Raw genomic sequence first — 17,058 nt, forward strand, 5'->3', positions numbered from 1 at the left:
CAATGGATAGCTTCTTCGAGGTCCGTTTCATCTGAAGACTTCTGCGGTTAAAACGCATCTCTCTTCGAAGAGAATTTGCATAAGGCCACTGTGGGAAATTAGCTAGCTCATGGATGGCCAGGCTAACTATAAAGTGAGAGTCCATCTGATTTCTTTTCGGGAAGCCTTCCCGAGCTAGCACCCCACGCCAGCAACAGAGCGCGCTGTGCACCACGTGTCCGCACCCGCGGCGGGATTGGAGGAGCTCGTTTCAGCGCGGCGGGCTGGCCTGGCGCAGCCCCACCCCGCCGCCAGAGCAGCGGAGCAGAGGGGAGAGGAGCCCAGGAGGAGATCGCGGCGGGGAGGGGGCGGGAGGGGGGTGGGGGATCCCGAGGCTCTCGCGGCCCAGAATCTGGGAAGGCCCGGAGCGGCGCCAGTCGATCCGCCTCGTCGCAACTTGCCCAGTCCAGACACGCTTCATCTTGCACCCTGGCAGAAAGAACCCGCCCGCCTCTCCGGCTCCGCTGCTCCTCGGCCTCAGCGAGCCTCGCCGTCGCCAGCTGCGCCTCTGGGGTCTGGATCCCGAGTGCGGCTCCGTCCTCCTGCAGCGCCCGGCACCCGCCCAGGAGCGCGCAGCTGGGGTGAGCCGAGGCCAGGGATGCGCCGGGCGCCCGCCGAGCTCGCCGTGCACGGGCATCTCGGTGCTCGCCGCGCGGGCCTCCTCCCGCCTCTGCCGGCCGCAGTCCGCGCCGCTGCGGACCCCACTCCCCGTTTGTCTTCCAAAGAAGGGCGCCGAGGCCCCACCGGACCCCGCGCCGCTCAGCCTTTGTCTTAGCGGGCTCTGCAGGCCCGTAGTGCAGTGCGCCCCGGGGGGACTTGCGGCGCAGGGAGAGGGGCCCTGCGTGGGATGCGGGGCGGAGGGAACAGGAAAGCGTGCCCCCTTCTTTCCTGTTCCGGCCATCTTGGGATGCAGATCCAACCTAAAGGGCAAGGGTGGCGAACAGCAGACCCTCAGGCCGGCGTGTGGCCGCGAGCGGAGATGGGTGCCTCGGGCCTGCGCCCTTCCTTGCCGGGATCGCGGTGGGGACGCGCGGGCTGCCCTCAAGATCAGCTCTGAGGCCCTTGGCCCAGAGCAAAGGTTCTCTGCCAGAGGGGTACGGGCCCGGGAACTGAGAGGCGAGTCCATTCGACCGTTCTTCATTCCCGTCGGCACGCTGTGACCACCCTCTCCGTGCGGGTCCCGCGCTAGGTGCTGCGGATACGTTGGTGAAGCGAGAGAAACCACGGCCCTTGTTCCGCTGATCCTGCAGCCCCAGTGGATGGAGCCCCGAGCCCACAAACCAGTCAGGTCGGTATTGTGATGCCCTTGAACGGATGGGGAAGTTGAGGCCTGGGGCTGCCAGATTGGTTCTAGGTCAGGCAGCAAGTAAATGGAAAGATCAAACTCTGAGACTATCTATGTCTTTAGGAATTTTGTGCCAGGCAACAGTGAGTCGTTAATAGTTCTTTTTTTTTTTTTTTTTCCCCTATAAAGGCTCATTCAGTGTTGTGTGGGTTTATGGTTTGTATGATTTATTTCCTGGATGCTTTTCCTATGGGTTTATTTCTGGTTCCCAATATCTGGAAAGTGCTACAAATATTTGATACTACAACTTTGCTTGCAGTTACTCTGAATTGTATTTTCCTTTCTTCTGTTCACCTATCTGGCTATTAGGAAAGAAAAAAAATTTCCTGATGGTTGGTCCCAGCAGGGACTCCCAGGTGGACTGAGGAATGTCCGGCCCTTCCTCGGCACATTGATCTCTGTGGTGACCGCTGGTATCCCCCAGAAGAACCCCAAAATGAGAGGCCTGAGATCAGCAAGTGGGTGCTAGAAATATTTTAGTTTCTCCAGAAAACAGCAGAATGGAGCCGCCACACAAGTTTGTAAGGTAAGTAGGGTGGCTTTGTAAATAAAGCATGACACATGGAGAGCTGATGGCTGAGGTTCCCCTCTGTTTTTATCTTATTTTATCAGCATTTTGACAGTACCTTTTGGAAAGTGAGCTCTTCCATACTTTGGGGAGGTCTGGTTGGTGCCTTTATCAGAATGTTGTATTTCGGCTGCCACCCACAGAAGAAGAAAAATTCCATTAATAAAAGTATCTTGGCTGGAAGTGGTGGCGCACCGCTGTAATCCAGCGCTCAGGAGGCTGAGGCCGGAGGATGGCCACGAGTTTGAGGCCAGCCTGGGTTACACAGTGAGTTGAAGTCCAGTCTGAACTACATAGCTAGACTCTGTCTCAATGTCCCCCCTAAAGAAAGATATTTAGAAAGCCTGCCATCAAATGTCATTAACTACAAGTTTAAAAAACACACTATTTGGTGTAAAAAACACACTATTTGGTGTAATATACAAAATACAACCTTAACTTAAAGCGTACAATTCCATAAATTTTACAAATGTGAATAATCCCCAGCTACCCCCACCACCATGGAAATGTGGAACATGTCTGTTACCCCAGGTTTTCTTCCTGTACTTTTGCTGCCATTTAGCTGTACATAGTTTTGTTACTACATGTCTAAGTTGCGTGTCAAAGATAAGAATAAAAACGTATTTCTAATCTCCAAACCTAAGTGGAGCACAGGAGTGGATGGATAACCAGAGGATGGTAGCTGGGACCAAAGTCCTGGGGATGGGGCTCCCTAGCCTGTCTAACGTCATGGACTGCTCAGCCCCAGAGGCCAAGGAGGGTGGTGCTCCTGGGAGCCAGGAGGTGCCCTCTCCCGACGGACAGTGGGCGTGTCATCCGGGTTGGTCCTCGAGATCTTGTTTGGTTCACAGGGCACTGGGCGCTCGCTGACAGCGCGCAGGGGCGCGCGCCCGCCGGTTGCTCCAGCTGCAGGCCCCGGCGCTGCCATAGCAACGTCCTGGACGCCCGGACCTCTGGCGGCCGCCGCCGCCAACGCAGGGCAGGAGCCGCCTTCCCCAGCTCGCGAGGGCGTGGCGGCGGCGGCCCGGGTCTGGTAGAGGAGCCCGCCTAGCTCCTCCCGCGCACGCACAGAAGGCGGATTGGCTCGCAAGCATGGTAAGAGGCCGGGGGCCCGCAGTGCGCGTCCGGGCATGCCTGGCTGGGGGTGGCCGCGCTCCCCAGGACTCCCCGCGCCCCAACCTGCCTGCCACCTCCAACCCTGCCCCCTGCCGCGCTGTGTCTTCCGCTGCAGCCCTTCCAGAAGCGCGTCTACTACCCGCTGGCCAGCTGCCCCGAGGGGCCCGATGCCTCCGCGGCCGGCGCGGCCTCCATGCCCGGTCCCCCGGCCAGCGCGGCGTGGGGACCCCTGCCCTTCTTCCAGTTCCGGCCGCGGCTGGAGAGCGTGGACTGGCGACGGCTGAGCGCCATCGACGTGGACAAGGTGGCGGGAGCCGTGGACGTGCTGACGCTGCAGGAGAATATCATGAACATCACCTTTTGTAAACTGGAGGATGAGAAGTGCCCGCACTGCCACTCGGGGGTGGACCCGGTGCTGCTGAAGCTCATCCGCCTGGCGCAGCTCACCATCGAGTACCTGATGCACTCGCAGGAGTTCCTCACCTCGCAGCTGCACAGCCTGGAGGAGCGGCTGCGCCAGAGCCTGGGTGACTGCGAGCAGAGCAAGGAGCTGCTCGCCAAGCAGACGGGGGAGATCAAGCTGCTCAAGGAGGAGTGTAAGCGCAGGAAGAAGATGATCTCCACCCAGCAGCTGATGATCGAGGCGAAAGCCAGCTACTACCAGGTGAGGAGCTGCGCTGTGGTCCCCGACCACACCGTCCCCACCCAAACAACGCGGTTTACATGTGAGCGGGCTTTCCATTCTTTTTTAGTCAGATTGCCCAGAACATCAGAAGAAACAGCGTGTTTAAGCAAAACAGTACTTTTAACCAACAGAGCACATCGTTCATTAACTTCTGCAGCCGGCCTGGGAATTAATAATTAAATACCCACTGTTGTCTGCCGTGCTTTATTGAATTTATCTAGGTGCGGATCGCAGAACCTGTTTCCTCTTCCATCAGTGTCATGAAAAAAAAATCAATCCTGTACAAATTGCTGTTGAGGTCAGCTCTGGAACAACCGGGAATATGATTCAGTTACTGGGTTTCTTCTCTTTTTTAAAATCGTTGAAATACTTTCAAGGTGATAAAAAGTTGCCAGAATAGTACAAAGGACTTTGGTACTCCCTTCACTTTGAGTCACCAGTTATTAACATCTGCCACGTTTGTTGTATTCCCTCTAGCTTTTTTTGTCTATTTTTATTATATCGGAACCATTTAAAATGAATTAGTAGACTCCTAAATTTTTCGGTGTGTGTATTTCCTAACATTCACTTACATAGCAACAGGATTTAAAGAACTGAACATTTCTAATCTTGATCCCCATCCCCTATGGGTCAGATTAGGAGTTGTTGATGGGGATTGAAAGACAGTGATAGGCATATTGTTTTATTTTAGCTAAAACCGGAGAGTGAGGGAAAAAATATTCTGTGATGGTTTTTGAGCTTGAAAACTTTATGTAAAGGGTATCATACTTATAAACCTGTATTCATCTGCTAGGTGTGCCATGACAGAAAATCTGAGGTGAAGTGGCTTATGCAATGGAACTTTATTTTTCTAAAATTCTAGAAGTTGGAAGTCTAAGTCAAGAACAAAGTGTCAGCAGGGTTGGTTTTGGATGAGGCCTTGCTTCCTGGCTTATAGATGGCCACCTTCTTTCTGTGTCCTTTTCTGTTTGGGAGGGTGGGGAGAACCTGCCCTGTCTTCCTCTTATTATAAGGACGTCAGTTCTATCGTATCAGGCACTCTGCCTTATGACCTCCTTTAATGTTAATGGCTGCCTTAAAGGTCCCTTCTCCAAATAGAATCAGTCACAGTGGAGGTGAGAGCTTCTTTCTCAGCTTTCTAGGTTGTAACATTTACATTCTTTCACGCAACTGTAATTTCGTACTATTTTTTTTTAATGTATGTGCTGCTGAAGAGAGCATGATTTCACACTACTTTTAAAATCAGTTCTATATTTATGTGCTCCTTCAAGTCATCTGACCTCAACACCTTCATTCCTGAGTTTTTAGCTTTGACCCCTCTCTTCACTGTGGGATTATCTATTGGGTTAACAATAACCCTTAGTTACTGTGGGCTAATGGGGTCTGCAGTCTCCCAAATGAGTGTACGGGAAGGCTAAATAAAAAGAGGCAAATGGAATGATTTCAGGGCTCCAGGAGGATCAAAGCCTCTCACAGAATTTGAGATTCTCTCAGGGCTAAGACCACAGTCTTCCCTGGATGGCCCTTCCCTGGTGGCCCATATTTATTTAGTTATCAAAAGAAGGGAGGGGAATACTCAGGAAGGTCAGACCACTCAAAGACTTCTCCAAGTAAGGTATTAAATTAATCCACCCAGGATTAATTTAACCCAGGAGTGAGATGCCTGAGGCTACAGTCTTTATCTAGCTGAGATGGATCCAGGTGTCCTGGGCTGTGATCTTGTCTTATTCCTTGAGGTTTTCCATCTTCATCCACCATTATAGGCTTTAGTAGGGATTAGTGACTCACAGAGGTTCACTTACTATGAGTCCATCGCCCATCTCCAGACAAGGAGCCTAGGCCCTGGACAGACTCACACTAAACATGGAAAGTCAATTGGTTAATTTAAGTCCTGCCCAGGGACTCCTTGGGTAGTGGTCTCCATCAATTGTCCAAAAGCATTTTCGTATTCACAAGGCTCACAAATGAATTCCCTCAGCTCACATCTTTGGCATATATTTGCTGGGAATAATATTCTGAGGTCAAACTTTCCCTCTGAATTTTGTAGCCATGGTTCTTTTGTCTCCTGGCAGTAGATGTTACAGGGAGAAGTTTGAGGCTGGCCTGTTTTTGCTCTCGATTTGCTTCTTCTGCCCGGAGGGCTGGCAAGTTCCTTCTTTCTGCTTGAAGTCTAGCAGCATAGTGAGGTCTGTCCTGGTATTGAGCATTCTGTCTGCAGATTTTCAACCTTTACTTCCTTTTAGGGAAATTTTCTTGCATTCTTTCTTGAACTGTTTCATTTTTGGGCTCTCTACTTCTGGGAAACCAGTTACCTTTATGTTGTATCAGCTTTGTCAATCATTCCTCCTTATCTGTTAGTTTCTTTGTGAATGTTCTGTTCTCTGTCCTTCTGATCTGCATTCACTGTGATAAATGATCTCAGTCTTTTCTTTAGAGGACAGTTTCATTTTCAACCATGCCTTTTATTTCTTGAATTTAAAAAATGTATTCTGTGACAATGACAATGATGATGTTTTTGTTCTGGCTTTGTATTTTTAACATTTTCAACTCATTCTGTTTTTTGAAAAAGTATAGTCTTCATAGCATGCACACTTGTATGTCGTGTGAGTGAGAAAGCTGTGAAAAACATCTCTGTTCTTGCAGGGGTTGATACACTCCTCACCCTGCACTAACCTTTATCTTTGCATTCCATGTTTTTCCACTCTAGGTTGTCTTCCTCCCTCCTTCCCTCCTTCATCCTCTTCCCTCTCTTCCTCCTGCTCCTTTTGATGGGGGTGGTATGTCTGCATCCCCTCTCTCATTGCTTGTGCCATTTCATTCATCTTGCCCATGCTCAGCAGCCCTGGTAGAAGGACATTAGTACAGTTTCAGGATGAAATGGCCACATCCCCTTTTTCTTTTCCTCCCTGAGAATTGAACCCAAGGCCTTTGCACTGAACTACATCCCAAGCCCTTTTCTATTTTTTTATTTTGAGAAAAGTTGCTAAATCACCTGTTGCACAGGCTGAACTTGAACTTGCAGCCCTAGAGTGCTGCGATTACAGGCATGCAACTGGCCCCTGTCCTCCTCTTTTGCAGGCTGAGGGAACTGGAGTTTGAAAGGCTGGTATTGTTAGAGCACCTTCTGGCAACCTGTGTAGAGCAAGAATTGGAAAGAGGGGCACGGTTTCCTGTCTTGTCCTTTCTCTAACACTGCACGTGGCCCTGGAGCCTGTATTTGTGTCAGGGTTAGTGGAGGCAGCCCTACGGCCCCATGAGCGAACCACAGCACTTACCATGAGCACAGAAGACTGAAAGGTGCTGAAAGGTTCTGTACAATGCTGAGAAGTATGCCAGATGATAGTGTCTTGGGAAACCCAAAGCTGAAGTCTAGAAGTAGTCATACTGACTGAGGAGATCAGTGAATAAAAGAACATGCTAAAATGGCACAGCAAGCTGGGTGTGGTGGCGCACACCTGTAATCCCAGCACTTGGGAGGCTGGGGCAGGAGGATTTCTGTGAGTTTGAGGCCTGCCTGGGCTACATAAAGCAAGTTCAAGGCAGGTCTGCACTACATAGCTAGAGCCTATCTCAATAAATAAATAAATAAATAAGAAAGATAGAAAGAAAGAGAGAAAGAAAAAGAAAAAAAGGCACAGCAGAAGTAAAAATGGCAAAAAACAGACAAACTCTGCAAGACAAGTGTTTGATCTGTTAAGCAAAAGACAGTAAGGAAAACAGAGATGGAGGGGAACCTCTAGACTAAAAGACAGTTAAGAGACAAAACCAACCCGTTGTAGGATGTGACCCTTATTGAAGCCTATTTCAAAACAAACAAACAAAATTTTTTTCTAAGACACTATATGAGATTTTGGGATAGCAAACAAAGGGTTGGGTACTTGATGATACTAAGGTTTTAATTTTCATTTAAAAGTGGAATAATGGTATTGTGATTGCCATTACTGTGTTATGATTGAAAGAAAGTCCATTTCTTTTGGTGCATGCTCTTAAATATTCACAAAAGGAATATGCTATATCCAGAATCTACTTCGGAGTAAGGACATAGATGAAACAAGTTGAATTTCTTCCTAACGTGCAAATCGATATACAAGTAAAATAATAGAGATATTGGTCGGATTTCTTTTTTATTCTCAGAAAATTCATTTTAATAGGCCAGATATTTCTGAGCATTGTTCAATCTTATATTAATGCTGTGAATAAGATAGACTGGACCCAGGAACTTGGAGGGACCCAGCAGGAGGCAGTAAACAAGTGAGGTAAACAGATGTGAAGATTTTAACTGGTGAGGTGTACAGGGATGGAGAAGAAACAATGGGATGTAACTAGCTGGAGAATCTTCCGGGAAGATCTCACTGGAGACTTGATGCTGTCTGCAGTGCGGAGAATGGATCTTGGATGACATCTTCAATGTCAAGAGGGTTCCAGCCTTGGGAAGGGCTGGGACAGACCAGGCAGAGCACAGCAAATGCTAAGGCCCTAAGTTGGAAGGCTTAGGGACAGAAAGAAGGCAGCTTGGCCAGATTGTCATGGACAAGTTGGTGGCAATGGGGACAGGGTAGAAGCCACTGTTCTAAAGGGAGCAGCATCTGGGGTTCCAGAAAGCACCAAAAGGGCTACTTGAACTGTCAAGAGATAATTTCCCTGAATGCTGCTTTGTGTTCAGTTTGGGATGAACAACCTAAACAACCTGTGTTTATTTTTCTCATCATGCTGGGATACTCACTTGCCGGGTTGGTATCTGTGGAGGAGAAAACCCCCGAGAGGCAGTACTTCTGGTACCTGATTTTGAACTGCAATTAGGCAAGAAGACACTTGTTACAGACACTTGGATTTGTTGCTTTCTTCTTTCCAGTGCCATTTTTGTGACAAGGCCTTTATGAACCGCGCTTTTCTGCAAAGCCATGTTCAACGCCGCCACCCTGAAGATTCTCACGTTGGTAAGGAATGAGCTCTGTCTCAGAGCTGTTTTCTCTGTTCTCTTGTTTCTGTTTTCAGTGAGACATGGCCCGGTGCATTCTCAGCCCCATTTAGAAGGAAGCCTCCTAGTCTTTTCTCATTCAGGAAGTAAATATTAAGCCCCTGCTGTGTGCATGCAGTGCCCTACGTGCTGAGGATACAGCCAGCAGCTGAACGGAGAAGTCCTGCTCTTTGGAGCTGTATATCCTAATGGAGGGGCAGGGGAGGTGGTTTAGCAAATTAAAGGAGAAATCCTTTTCATACGGTGACAAATGTGAAGATGGTAAAACGGGAGGATGGGATGGAGAGTGACTCAGTGGAGGCCTCATGAGCAAGTCATAACTAATCAGTGGCCAGAATGATGAAGAGGTCCCAGCCTGGCGAGAACTGGGAACAAGGAGGAGGTGCACAGAACACTGACTATAAAGGGGCAGCAGGTCCGAGGAAGGAGGAGGCTGGCAGAGCACAGTGAGTGAGGCAGCGATGTGTGATGTGGCTAGAGGGGAGAGGCTGGACCACAGGAGGCTTGAAGGCTTCGGCTGGAATGTGTATTTTTGGGAAGCACATGAGAAGCCACTCAAGGATTCTCAGTGGGGGAGGGTCATGATCTAATTTGCACCTTCAAATGGTCCCCCAGCTGTGCATGGAGGACAGACTACAGGGCTCACAGTGCAAACAGGAGGAGTACACAGAAGCACAGGTGAGAGAAGGTGGGAGGCTGGACCAGGACAGCTGCAGGGCAGAGACGTGTCAGTGAGCGGAAGAGATGAAGCAAAGATGCATGGTGGTGATGTTTACTGTGATGGAGGGTTGGGAGGGGCCAGTGGCTCGGAGGAGGAAGGAGACTGGAGGAGAGGTTGTGTTGGTGACAGCTACACTCATATCACACATAGCCTTGCCAGTGGGCATCCTGGGGGTCTGCCGCTCCAGGCAGAGAGAGACCAGGCTGCAGATAGGAATGTGGGAGTACTGGAGGACAGCTGGGCTGAGTGCGGGAGAGCAGAAGACCTGGTGCACCATCAAGGCTCACCCCACACTAGGACCCAGCAAGAGCAGGTGGAGGTTGAGAAATAGTATCTGTGGGCAGGAGGGAGATCTGGGGAGTGTTCTGTTGTGGAAGCAAAGTATTTCAAGGAGTCAGCAGTCGAGTGTATCGAATGTTCCTAAGGCTCGGAGTAAGGTGTAGGTAGAGAACCGACTGTTGTTGTCCAGGTGCTTATTGGTGACCTCGACACAGCAGTTTCAGTGGACTGGTGAGGGCAAACGCTCCATCTGAGGGCGCCGAGCTGAGAATTATAAGGGAGTAGTTCTAGGTTACTGTAGACATTGACGTCACTAATGTTTGCTGGCAAGGATGCGGACACAGGAGGCGTCATCTGAACCAAAAGGTGGGACGAAGGGAAAATTTGTTGTGTTAGATCTGGGAGGTGTTGTGTTTGGGTGCCGATGGGAACAAACTAGAATACAGAGGTAGAGATGAAAATGCAAGAGAGTGGAGGCGATTCTGTGGCTTACCAAGGAACCAGGGTTCTTACTACTGTTACATGCTGTCAACAGCAAAGCGTGTAAGTGTTCTTTTTCCATGAGCAGATCAAAGTGCTCCGCTGCGCTAACCCACAGAAATCCTCACTGTGACCTTAAGTGTTTGCAGTCTCTAGATTTATCTCCTTAGCTTATTACTCTTGCATTTTGGGCCAATCTGTTTGTATTCCTGCCCTTTTCAAATAAATTTATTTACTTAGGAAATAGCTAAGGTTTGTGGGAGCAGAATATAATTCCACTTGTAAGCCATGGACCACTTTGATAGAATATAGCAATATGTCGGAAAAATGGGAGAGATGAAATAGTTTAATTAACCTACCATTCTTCAGTGTGAAACTGACCTTCTTTCTCTTCTGTTTCAGTATCTTATTCTATCTCATACTCGTTTCAGAGAATATTTCAAACTCTGAAATGAGTATTATTTCTTCAGGTCATCTTTGAGATTCTGACTTTCTACTTTGGTTTCCATACCTTTCATGTCTACACTCACAGACACATGTATATCCATTCAATCATGTGCACATCTTCATGTAAGTACATGTACATAAATATTCTTCCCTTCACTTGTTGCTTCCTTTGACGACTTTTCAGTTTCTTGCTTTTTGCCCTAGCTGACAGGGTGTGGCCCGAGAGTGTGTTCTGAATGCCAGCCCTCTGCTTGTAGTGGCATTGCTGGGGTCTCCAGGAGAGTTTGGTGGGCACTGGAAGAATGGTTGCCACAGCGATTTCAATATGGTGGCACCTGATGTGGAAGCCCTTGCTTCCTCCTCTGACTGAGACAACCATCTCTAAGCCGAGCTCAGAGCGCCACTGACTCAAGTCCAATCTCAACACAGTGGCTAACGGAATCTGCTAAAAGTTAATTCTTTGCCCAGTCATACGAAGCACTCTAAATAAACACTAAAGAGCAAAAATGGGCTCATGGCATGAAACAAATAAGATGATCCCAAGTAAGAGCAGTTGCCTTTGTGTTATCGGTAGGACTGTGCCCTTTAAGTTTTCAGTTGTGTTCCATAGAGATGGTGCTCTAACAAGATTTTCTGTTGCACACAGAGTATAAGGCAAAGGCACAGACCGACAAGCTCCAGAAGGAGGTCGACATGCTGAAGGATCAGCTGCAACTGACCAGGTCTCAGTTGGAGGCTGCCCAGCATGCCCACGCGGTCAGATTCTCCAAGGTGAGGTGAACCCACAGTGTTGTAATTAAGCTTAACTCTATGCAGTTCAGTTGTCCATGGGCTCATTCATAGAGGACTCTTAGGAGTTTGTAGAACTCGGTAAAATATAGTTGTATTTTGTGTTGTCAGTCTACGGTTAGTATCTGATTACAAAGCTCATTGCTGGAAGTAGAGTTCTCTATCTTTTTAGTTTTTTTTTTAATTCAGGCAAAATTCATTCATCGTTAACATACAACTAACCTTTCTCTTTGGTGTAAAACAACCCACATTTGTTATCCTACATTTCTGTGAATCAGAAGTCTCACTGGGCTACAATCAAGGTGTCAGTAGGGCCATGGTCCGTACTGGAGGCTGTCGGAAGGCAGTATTTCCTGCTTACGTGGGCTGTGGGCAGAATCCAGATTTATGCTGTTGTGGTGCTGAAGTCCCCACTTTCTTCCTGGCTGCTCCTGATTTCCTTTTTGAGTCTGCCAGTACCTTTTGGCTCACTGGCCCTCTGCCTTTGTGTTCAAAGCCACGGGAGTGGGTCGATTCCTCTGGCGCAGTACATGTCATCTCTTTTTGTTGTCCTTTTCATCTGTGTGACCTGCGTGTCAGCCCTGGTGCATGCTCAGAATGTCACGTTCAGTAATTCAGGGCTGACGAAGGCTAAGGAGGAGAGCGGGCTGTGATGTGTCAGTGACCTGCACTGTGGGTCAGAATGGGTACACTCTGGCCCCCAAGCACACATCACTATCCAGCAGAAGAGTGACCTCCGTGTACTTCTTGGGACAAAGGGGGACCATGAAGGAGCACCTCTCTTCTTGTTGGTGCTGAAGTAATGCGGTGTGCGTGGTTCTTGTTTCCCCCATCAACATAGGAAGTACAGTCCGACTTTTCTAGAAGTAGCAAGTTATTTCACAGCATAAGTGATGGAACCTTCTGTCTTACACATGGGCTCTCTCTGTTCTTATTATTACTTTTGGGGAAGGGCTCTCTCTTTTAAAAAATTATGGTGAATTCATACAGCATAAAACTTACCTGCGTAATCATTTTTAAATGTATAGAACAGGGGCGCTGAGTATATTCATATTGGTCTGCAGCCACACAGCAGAACTTTACTGTGCAAAACTGAAACCCTGCACCCTTTAAACAACTCTCCACTCACCTGTCCCCTCAGCCTCCATTATGAATGTGACTGCTTGTGTACATGGCATCATACAGTATTTGTCTTTTTGTGATTGGCTTATTTCACTTAGAACAACGGCCTCAGGGTTCAATCATATTGTAGCATGGCTCAGAATTTCCTTCCTTTTTTATTTTTTGTCCTTTTGAGACAGGGTCTCACTATGCAGTTCAGGCTGGCCTTGAGCTCACTTTATAGCCCAGGCTGGTCTTGAACTCACAAAGATCCTTCTGCCTCAGTCTCCCGAGTGCTGGGATTACAGGCATGTGCCACCACGCCCGGCTCCTTCCTTTTTAAGGCTCAGATTTCATTGTATCTATATGACATTTTATTTATCCATTCTTCTGTCTCTGCACACTTAGATTGCTTCTACCTCTTGGCTGCTGTGAATAACGCTGTCACAAACATGAGTGTTCAGATACTTATCTCTTGGGGACACAACCACTTTGAAGTGTACAGTGTAGTGGCATTTAGGGTATTAATAATGCTCCCACCAACTCTGTAGTTTCAAAAATTGTCAACACCCGAGGAAAATAACCTGTATTCAATAAGTAGTCCCTTGTGCTGAAGCTTGAAGATAAGTCTTTTTTGTGTGTCTTTGGGTGTCTATTCTATATATATTATACAAAAGTAATCACACAGTGTGATTTTTTTTTTTTTTTTTTTTGGTACTGGGAATTGAACTCATGACCTCAGGCTTTCCAGGCAAGCACTTATGCCACTGACCTATATCCCCAGCCCAAGTGTGACCCTTTATATCTGGCTTCTTTCACTTAGTATAATGTTCTTGAGACTCATCATGTTGTAGCATGTATCAGTCCTTTATTCCATCTTGCAGCTGAGTGATCGTCTATTGTATGCCTATATCCCAGTTCATCCACTAGTGGACATGGGGTTTCTACCTTTTGATCAGGATGAACAATGTTGCTGTGTACATTCTCGTGCAAGTTTCTATGTGGACATCCGATTTCATTTTTCTTGGGTATCTAACAGTGAAATTGCTGGATCATATGGTGATTCTGTGTTTAACTTCTAGAAAAAACACAAAACGTTTCCACAATGATTGTATCATTTTAGATTGCCATGAGTAATGTGTGAAGTTTCCTATTCTTCCAGATTTAGCACTCGTGCTTTTCTGCTTTGTGTGTGTGTGTGTGTGTGTGTGTGTGTGTTACTCTAGACTGAACCCAGGGCCTTATGCATGCTAGGCAAGTGTGTGCTACCTAGCGATATCCCCAGACCTTTTTAAAATTCTGTGTGGTGATAGGATCTTACTGTGTTGCCCAGGCTGGCTTCAAACTTGCGATCCTCTTGCCTCAGCCTCCTACAGTACTGGGATTACAGGGATGCAGCACCATCACCAGCTAGCTTTAGTTCTTATATTTAGATTGATGGTCCATTTTGAGTTGGTTTCCGCATCTGGAGTGAGGTTAGAATCCACCTTTTGTATGTAATTACCCAGGCTTCCCCGCACCACTTATTGAAGATAGGGTTCTTTCCTGCACTGAGTGGTCTTGATACCCTTGTTAAAAATTGGTTAGCTGTAGATATTTGGGTTTATTTCTGGACTCTGGTTCCATTTAATTTGTCTCTATGTCTAGTCTTACGCCAATATCATACTATTTTGATTAAAAATGGCTATTGGAATGAGACTGCTTTGAATCTATTGATTGTTTTGGAAAGTACTGCAAAATAGTAAATCTTCCAGTCCCTGAATATGGGCTCTCTTTTATGTATTTAGGTGTGCTTTAATACTTTCCAGCAATGCTTTAGAATTAGAAATCTTTCATCTTTTTGGTTAAATTTATTCCAAAATTTGTAATTTTTGTAAATATTATTATGGGCATATTGTTCCATTTTGTAAATGGAATTGTTTCCTTAATGTCCTATTAGGACCATTCATTGCTGGTGTATAGAAACATAAATGGTTGTTGCATGCTAACCTTGTACCCTGTACCTTGATCAAATTAGTCTCATTGCTTTGTTGTGGATTCTATGTGATTGTCTACATACAGAATCATATCATCTGCAAATATAGTTTTGCCTCTTTCCAATTTGAACATCTTTTTTCTTTTTCATGCCTAATTACTCTGGCTAAGACCTCTAGTACAACGTTGAATAGCAGTGGCAAAAACAATGAAAGAAGTGTAACAGTACCTTGTTTTGTCCCTGGTCGTGGGGGAAAGTTTTCAGTCTTTGATCAGAGGCTGTTAACTGTGGGCTCCTCATAGGCAACTTTGATTATGTTAAAGAGCTTGCTTTCTGTAAGAGCATTGAAATTTGTCAGATCCTTTCTCTGTTTATAGAGATGATCATATTGTGTTGTTTCTTTCATTCTGTTAATGGAGTATATTACACTGACTGACTTTATGTTAAATCAGCCTTACTCTCCTAGGGTACATAACCCTTGCTCATGTTGTATAATCCTTTTTTTGTTTGTTTTTTGAGACAAGGCCTCACTTTGTAGTGCAGGCTGGTCTGCCACTTACTGTGTAGCCTAAGCTGGCCTGGAACTCATGGAGATCCTCTTGCATCAGCCTCCTGAGTGCTAGGATCTCAGGCATGCACCACCACACCTGGACTAGTGTATACTCCTCTTAACGTGCTTTTATATTTGCTTTGCTAATGTTTGGTGTTTTCATGAGTTCTTGGCATGTGGTTGTCTTTTCTTGTGGTGTCTTTGGCTGCCTTTGGCGTCAGGATAATACAGACCACAGGATCTTTTAGGAAATGTTTTCTTTGTCTTTTTTTTTTTGAAAAGTTTAAGTAGGATTGGCATTAATTTTTTTTTAAATAAGTGGTAGAATCAGCACTAAAACCTTCTGGCTGTGGACCAGAGGGAGGTTTTTGATTATTAATTCACTCTCTTGTCTAAGTCTATCAAAATTTTCTTTTTCATCTTGTGCTACTTTTGGTAATTTGTGTATTTCTAAGAATTTGTCCATTTCATCCAGGTTTTCTAATTTGTTGCTGTGCAGTTGTTTATTGTATCATCTCACAGTCCCTTTAATTTCTCTGAGGTCAGTAGTAATGTCCCCACTTTCGTTTCTTACCCTATTCATAGGTTTGCTAATTTCGTGGATCTTTTCCAAGGTGGAACTTCTGTTTTCACCATTTCTTCTGTTGCTTTTCTATTCTCTATTTTGTTTGTCTTTGTTCTGAACATCGTTTCTTTCCTTCTGCTGGTTTGGGGTTTAATTTGCTCCTCTTTTTCTCACATCTTAGGGTTAAATTTAGGTTGTTGACTTCAGGTTTTCTTTTTAAGTACAGGCTTTTATAGATGCACGTTACCTTCTTGGCACTGATTTAGCTGCATCTCAAGTGTTTTGGTATCTTGTGGGTTTTTTCCTTTTGCTTTTTTTTTTTTGAGACAGGGTCTTGCCATGTAGTTCAGACTGGCCTTGAACTCACTGTGGGGCCCAGTCTGGCCTCAAACTTGCAGTGATCCTTCTGCCTCAGCCTCCTGAGGGATTACAGGCATGTGCCACGATACCTGGCTGGTATTTTGTGTTTTAATTTTCATTTACCTCAAAGCCCTTTCTAGTTTGCCTAGTAAAATTTTCTTTGACCCACTGATTGATTATTCAAGGATATTTGGTTAATTTCCACATATTTGTTAATTGTATGGTTTTCTTTCTTTTGCTGATTTCTGGCTTCATTCTGTTGTTATTGGAGAAGATTCTTTGCATGAATTCAAGCTTTTTAAATTTGAGAACCATTTTATGACTTAACATCTGGTATCTCCTGGCAGTGTGCCATGTGTATTGAAGAAGAATGTATATTTTGCTGTTGTTGGGTGCAGTGTTCTGTAAACATCTGTTAGGTCTAATTGCATGATGGTGTTGTCCCAGTGGAAGCTAAAAACTGAAGGTCATCAGGAAATCAAGTGGACTAGGCCTTGAAAGTAGTTCATGGAGTTTGAATTTACATTTAAGAGAGCCTCTCTACCCACGTTGATAAAATGTCATGAAAGATTTTTCTGTTGCTTTCCCCAAAGAGTTAAAGACATCATAATACAGTAATAGATGCATACTCATAGAAGCACAATTCATGATAGCTAAATCTTGGAAGTGGCCTGTATAGCTATCAACAGATGAATGGATAAAGGAAATGTGGTATTTATATACAGAGAAGTACTACACTGTCATAAAGAAGGGTAAACTTTAGGCATTTGTAGGAAAATGGATGCACCTTGAGACCATAATATAAGTGAAATAAATCAGACACACAAGGTTAGATATAACCTGATTTCTCTTATATGAGAAACTTAAATTATAAATAAAGAAGAAAATGAAAACTAATAGGAAGCAGGGAGATAGATCTTTTGCAGATGGGAAGGGGACCAAGAGATGGAGGGAGCAGGGAGGGACGAGAAGGGGAGGGGATGAGAAAAGAATTAGATGTGTGACATGCGTGTGCCCACTCCTCACAGGGAAGGGACCCGTTATACACTGCACGCGTGGA

The 17,058-nt window shown here is 46.0% G+C and overlaps 1 protein-coding gene across 1 annotated transcript in view; it reads left to right on the plus strand.

Annotated features, from left to right (window-relative positions):
- The first annotated feature begins 309 nt into the window (after positions 1-309).
- The window catches only part of Dzip1 (DAZ interacting zinc finger protein 1), a 53,081-nt gene continuing 36,332 nt past the window's right edge, over positions 310-17,058 (plus strand). Inside the window, exons 1-7 of the mRNA XM_005374099.2 lie at positions 310-620; positions 1,229-1,327; positions 1,694-1,910; positions 2,804-3,047; positions 3,184-3,732; positions 8,606-8,690; positions 11,305-11,429. Coding sequence (XP_005374156.1) covers positions 3,045-3,047; positions 3,184-3,732; positions 8,606-8,690; positions 11,305-11,429 — 762 coding nt within the window. The 5' untranslated portion in view covers positions 310-620; positions 1,229-1,327; positions 1,694-1,910; positions 2,804-3,044. The remainder of the gene's footprint in view (positions 621-1,228; positions 1,328-1,693; positions 1,911-2,803; positions 3,048-3,183; positions 3,733-8,605; positions 8,691-11,304; positions 11,430-17,058) is intronic.

Source organism: Chinchilla lanigera, unplaced genomic scaffold, assembly GCF_000276665.1.
Source record: "Chinchilla lanigera isolate Chin_1 unplaced genomic scaffold, ChiLan1.0 scaffold00003, whole genome shotgun sequence".
NCBI lineage: Eukaryota > Metazoa > Chordata > Mammalia > Rodentia > Chinchillidae > Chinchilla > Chinchilla lanigera.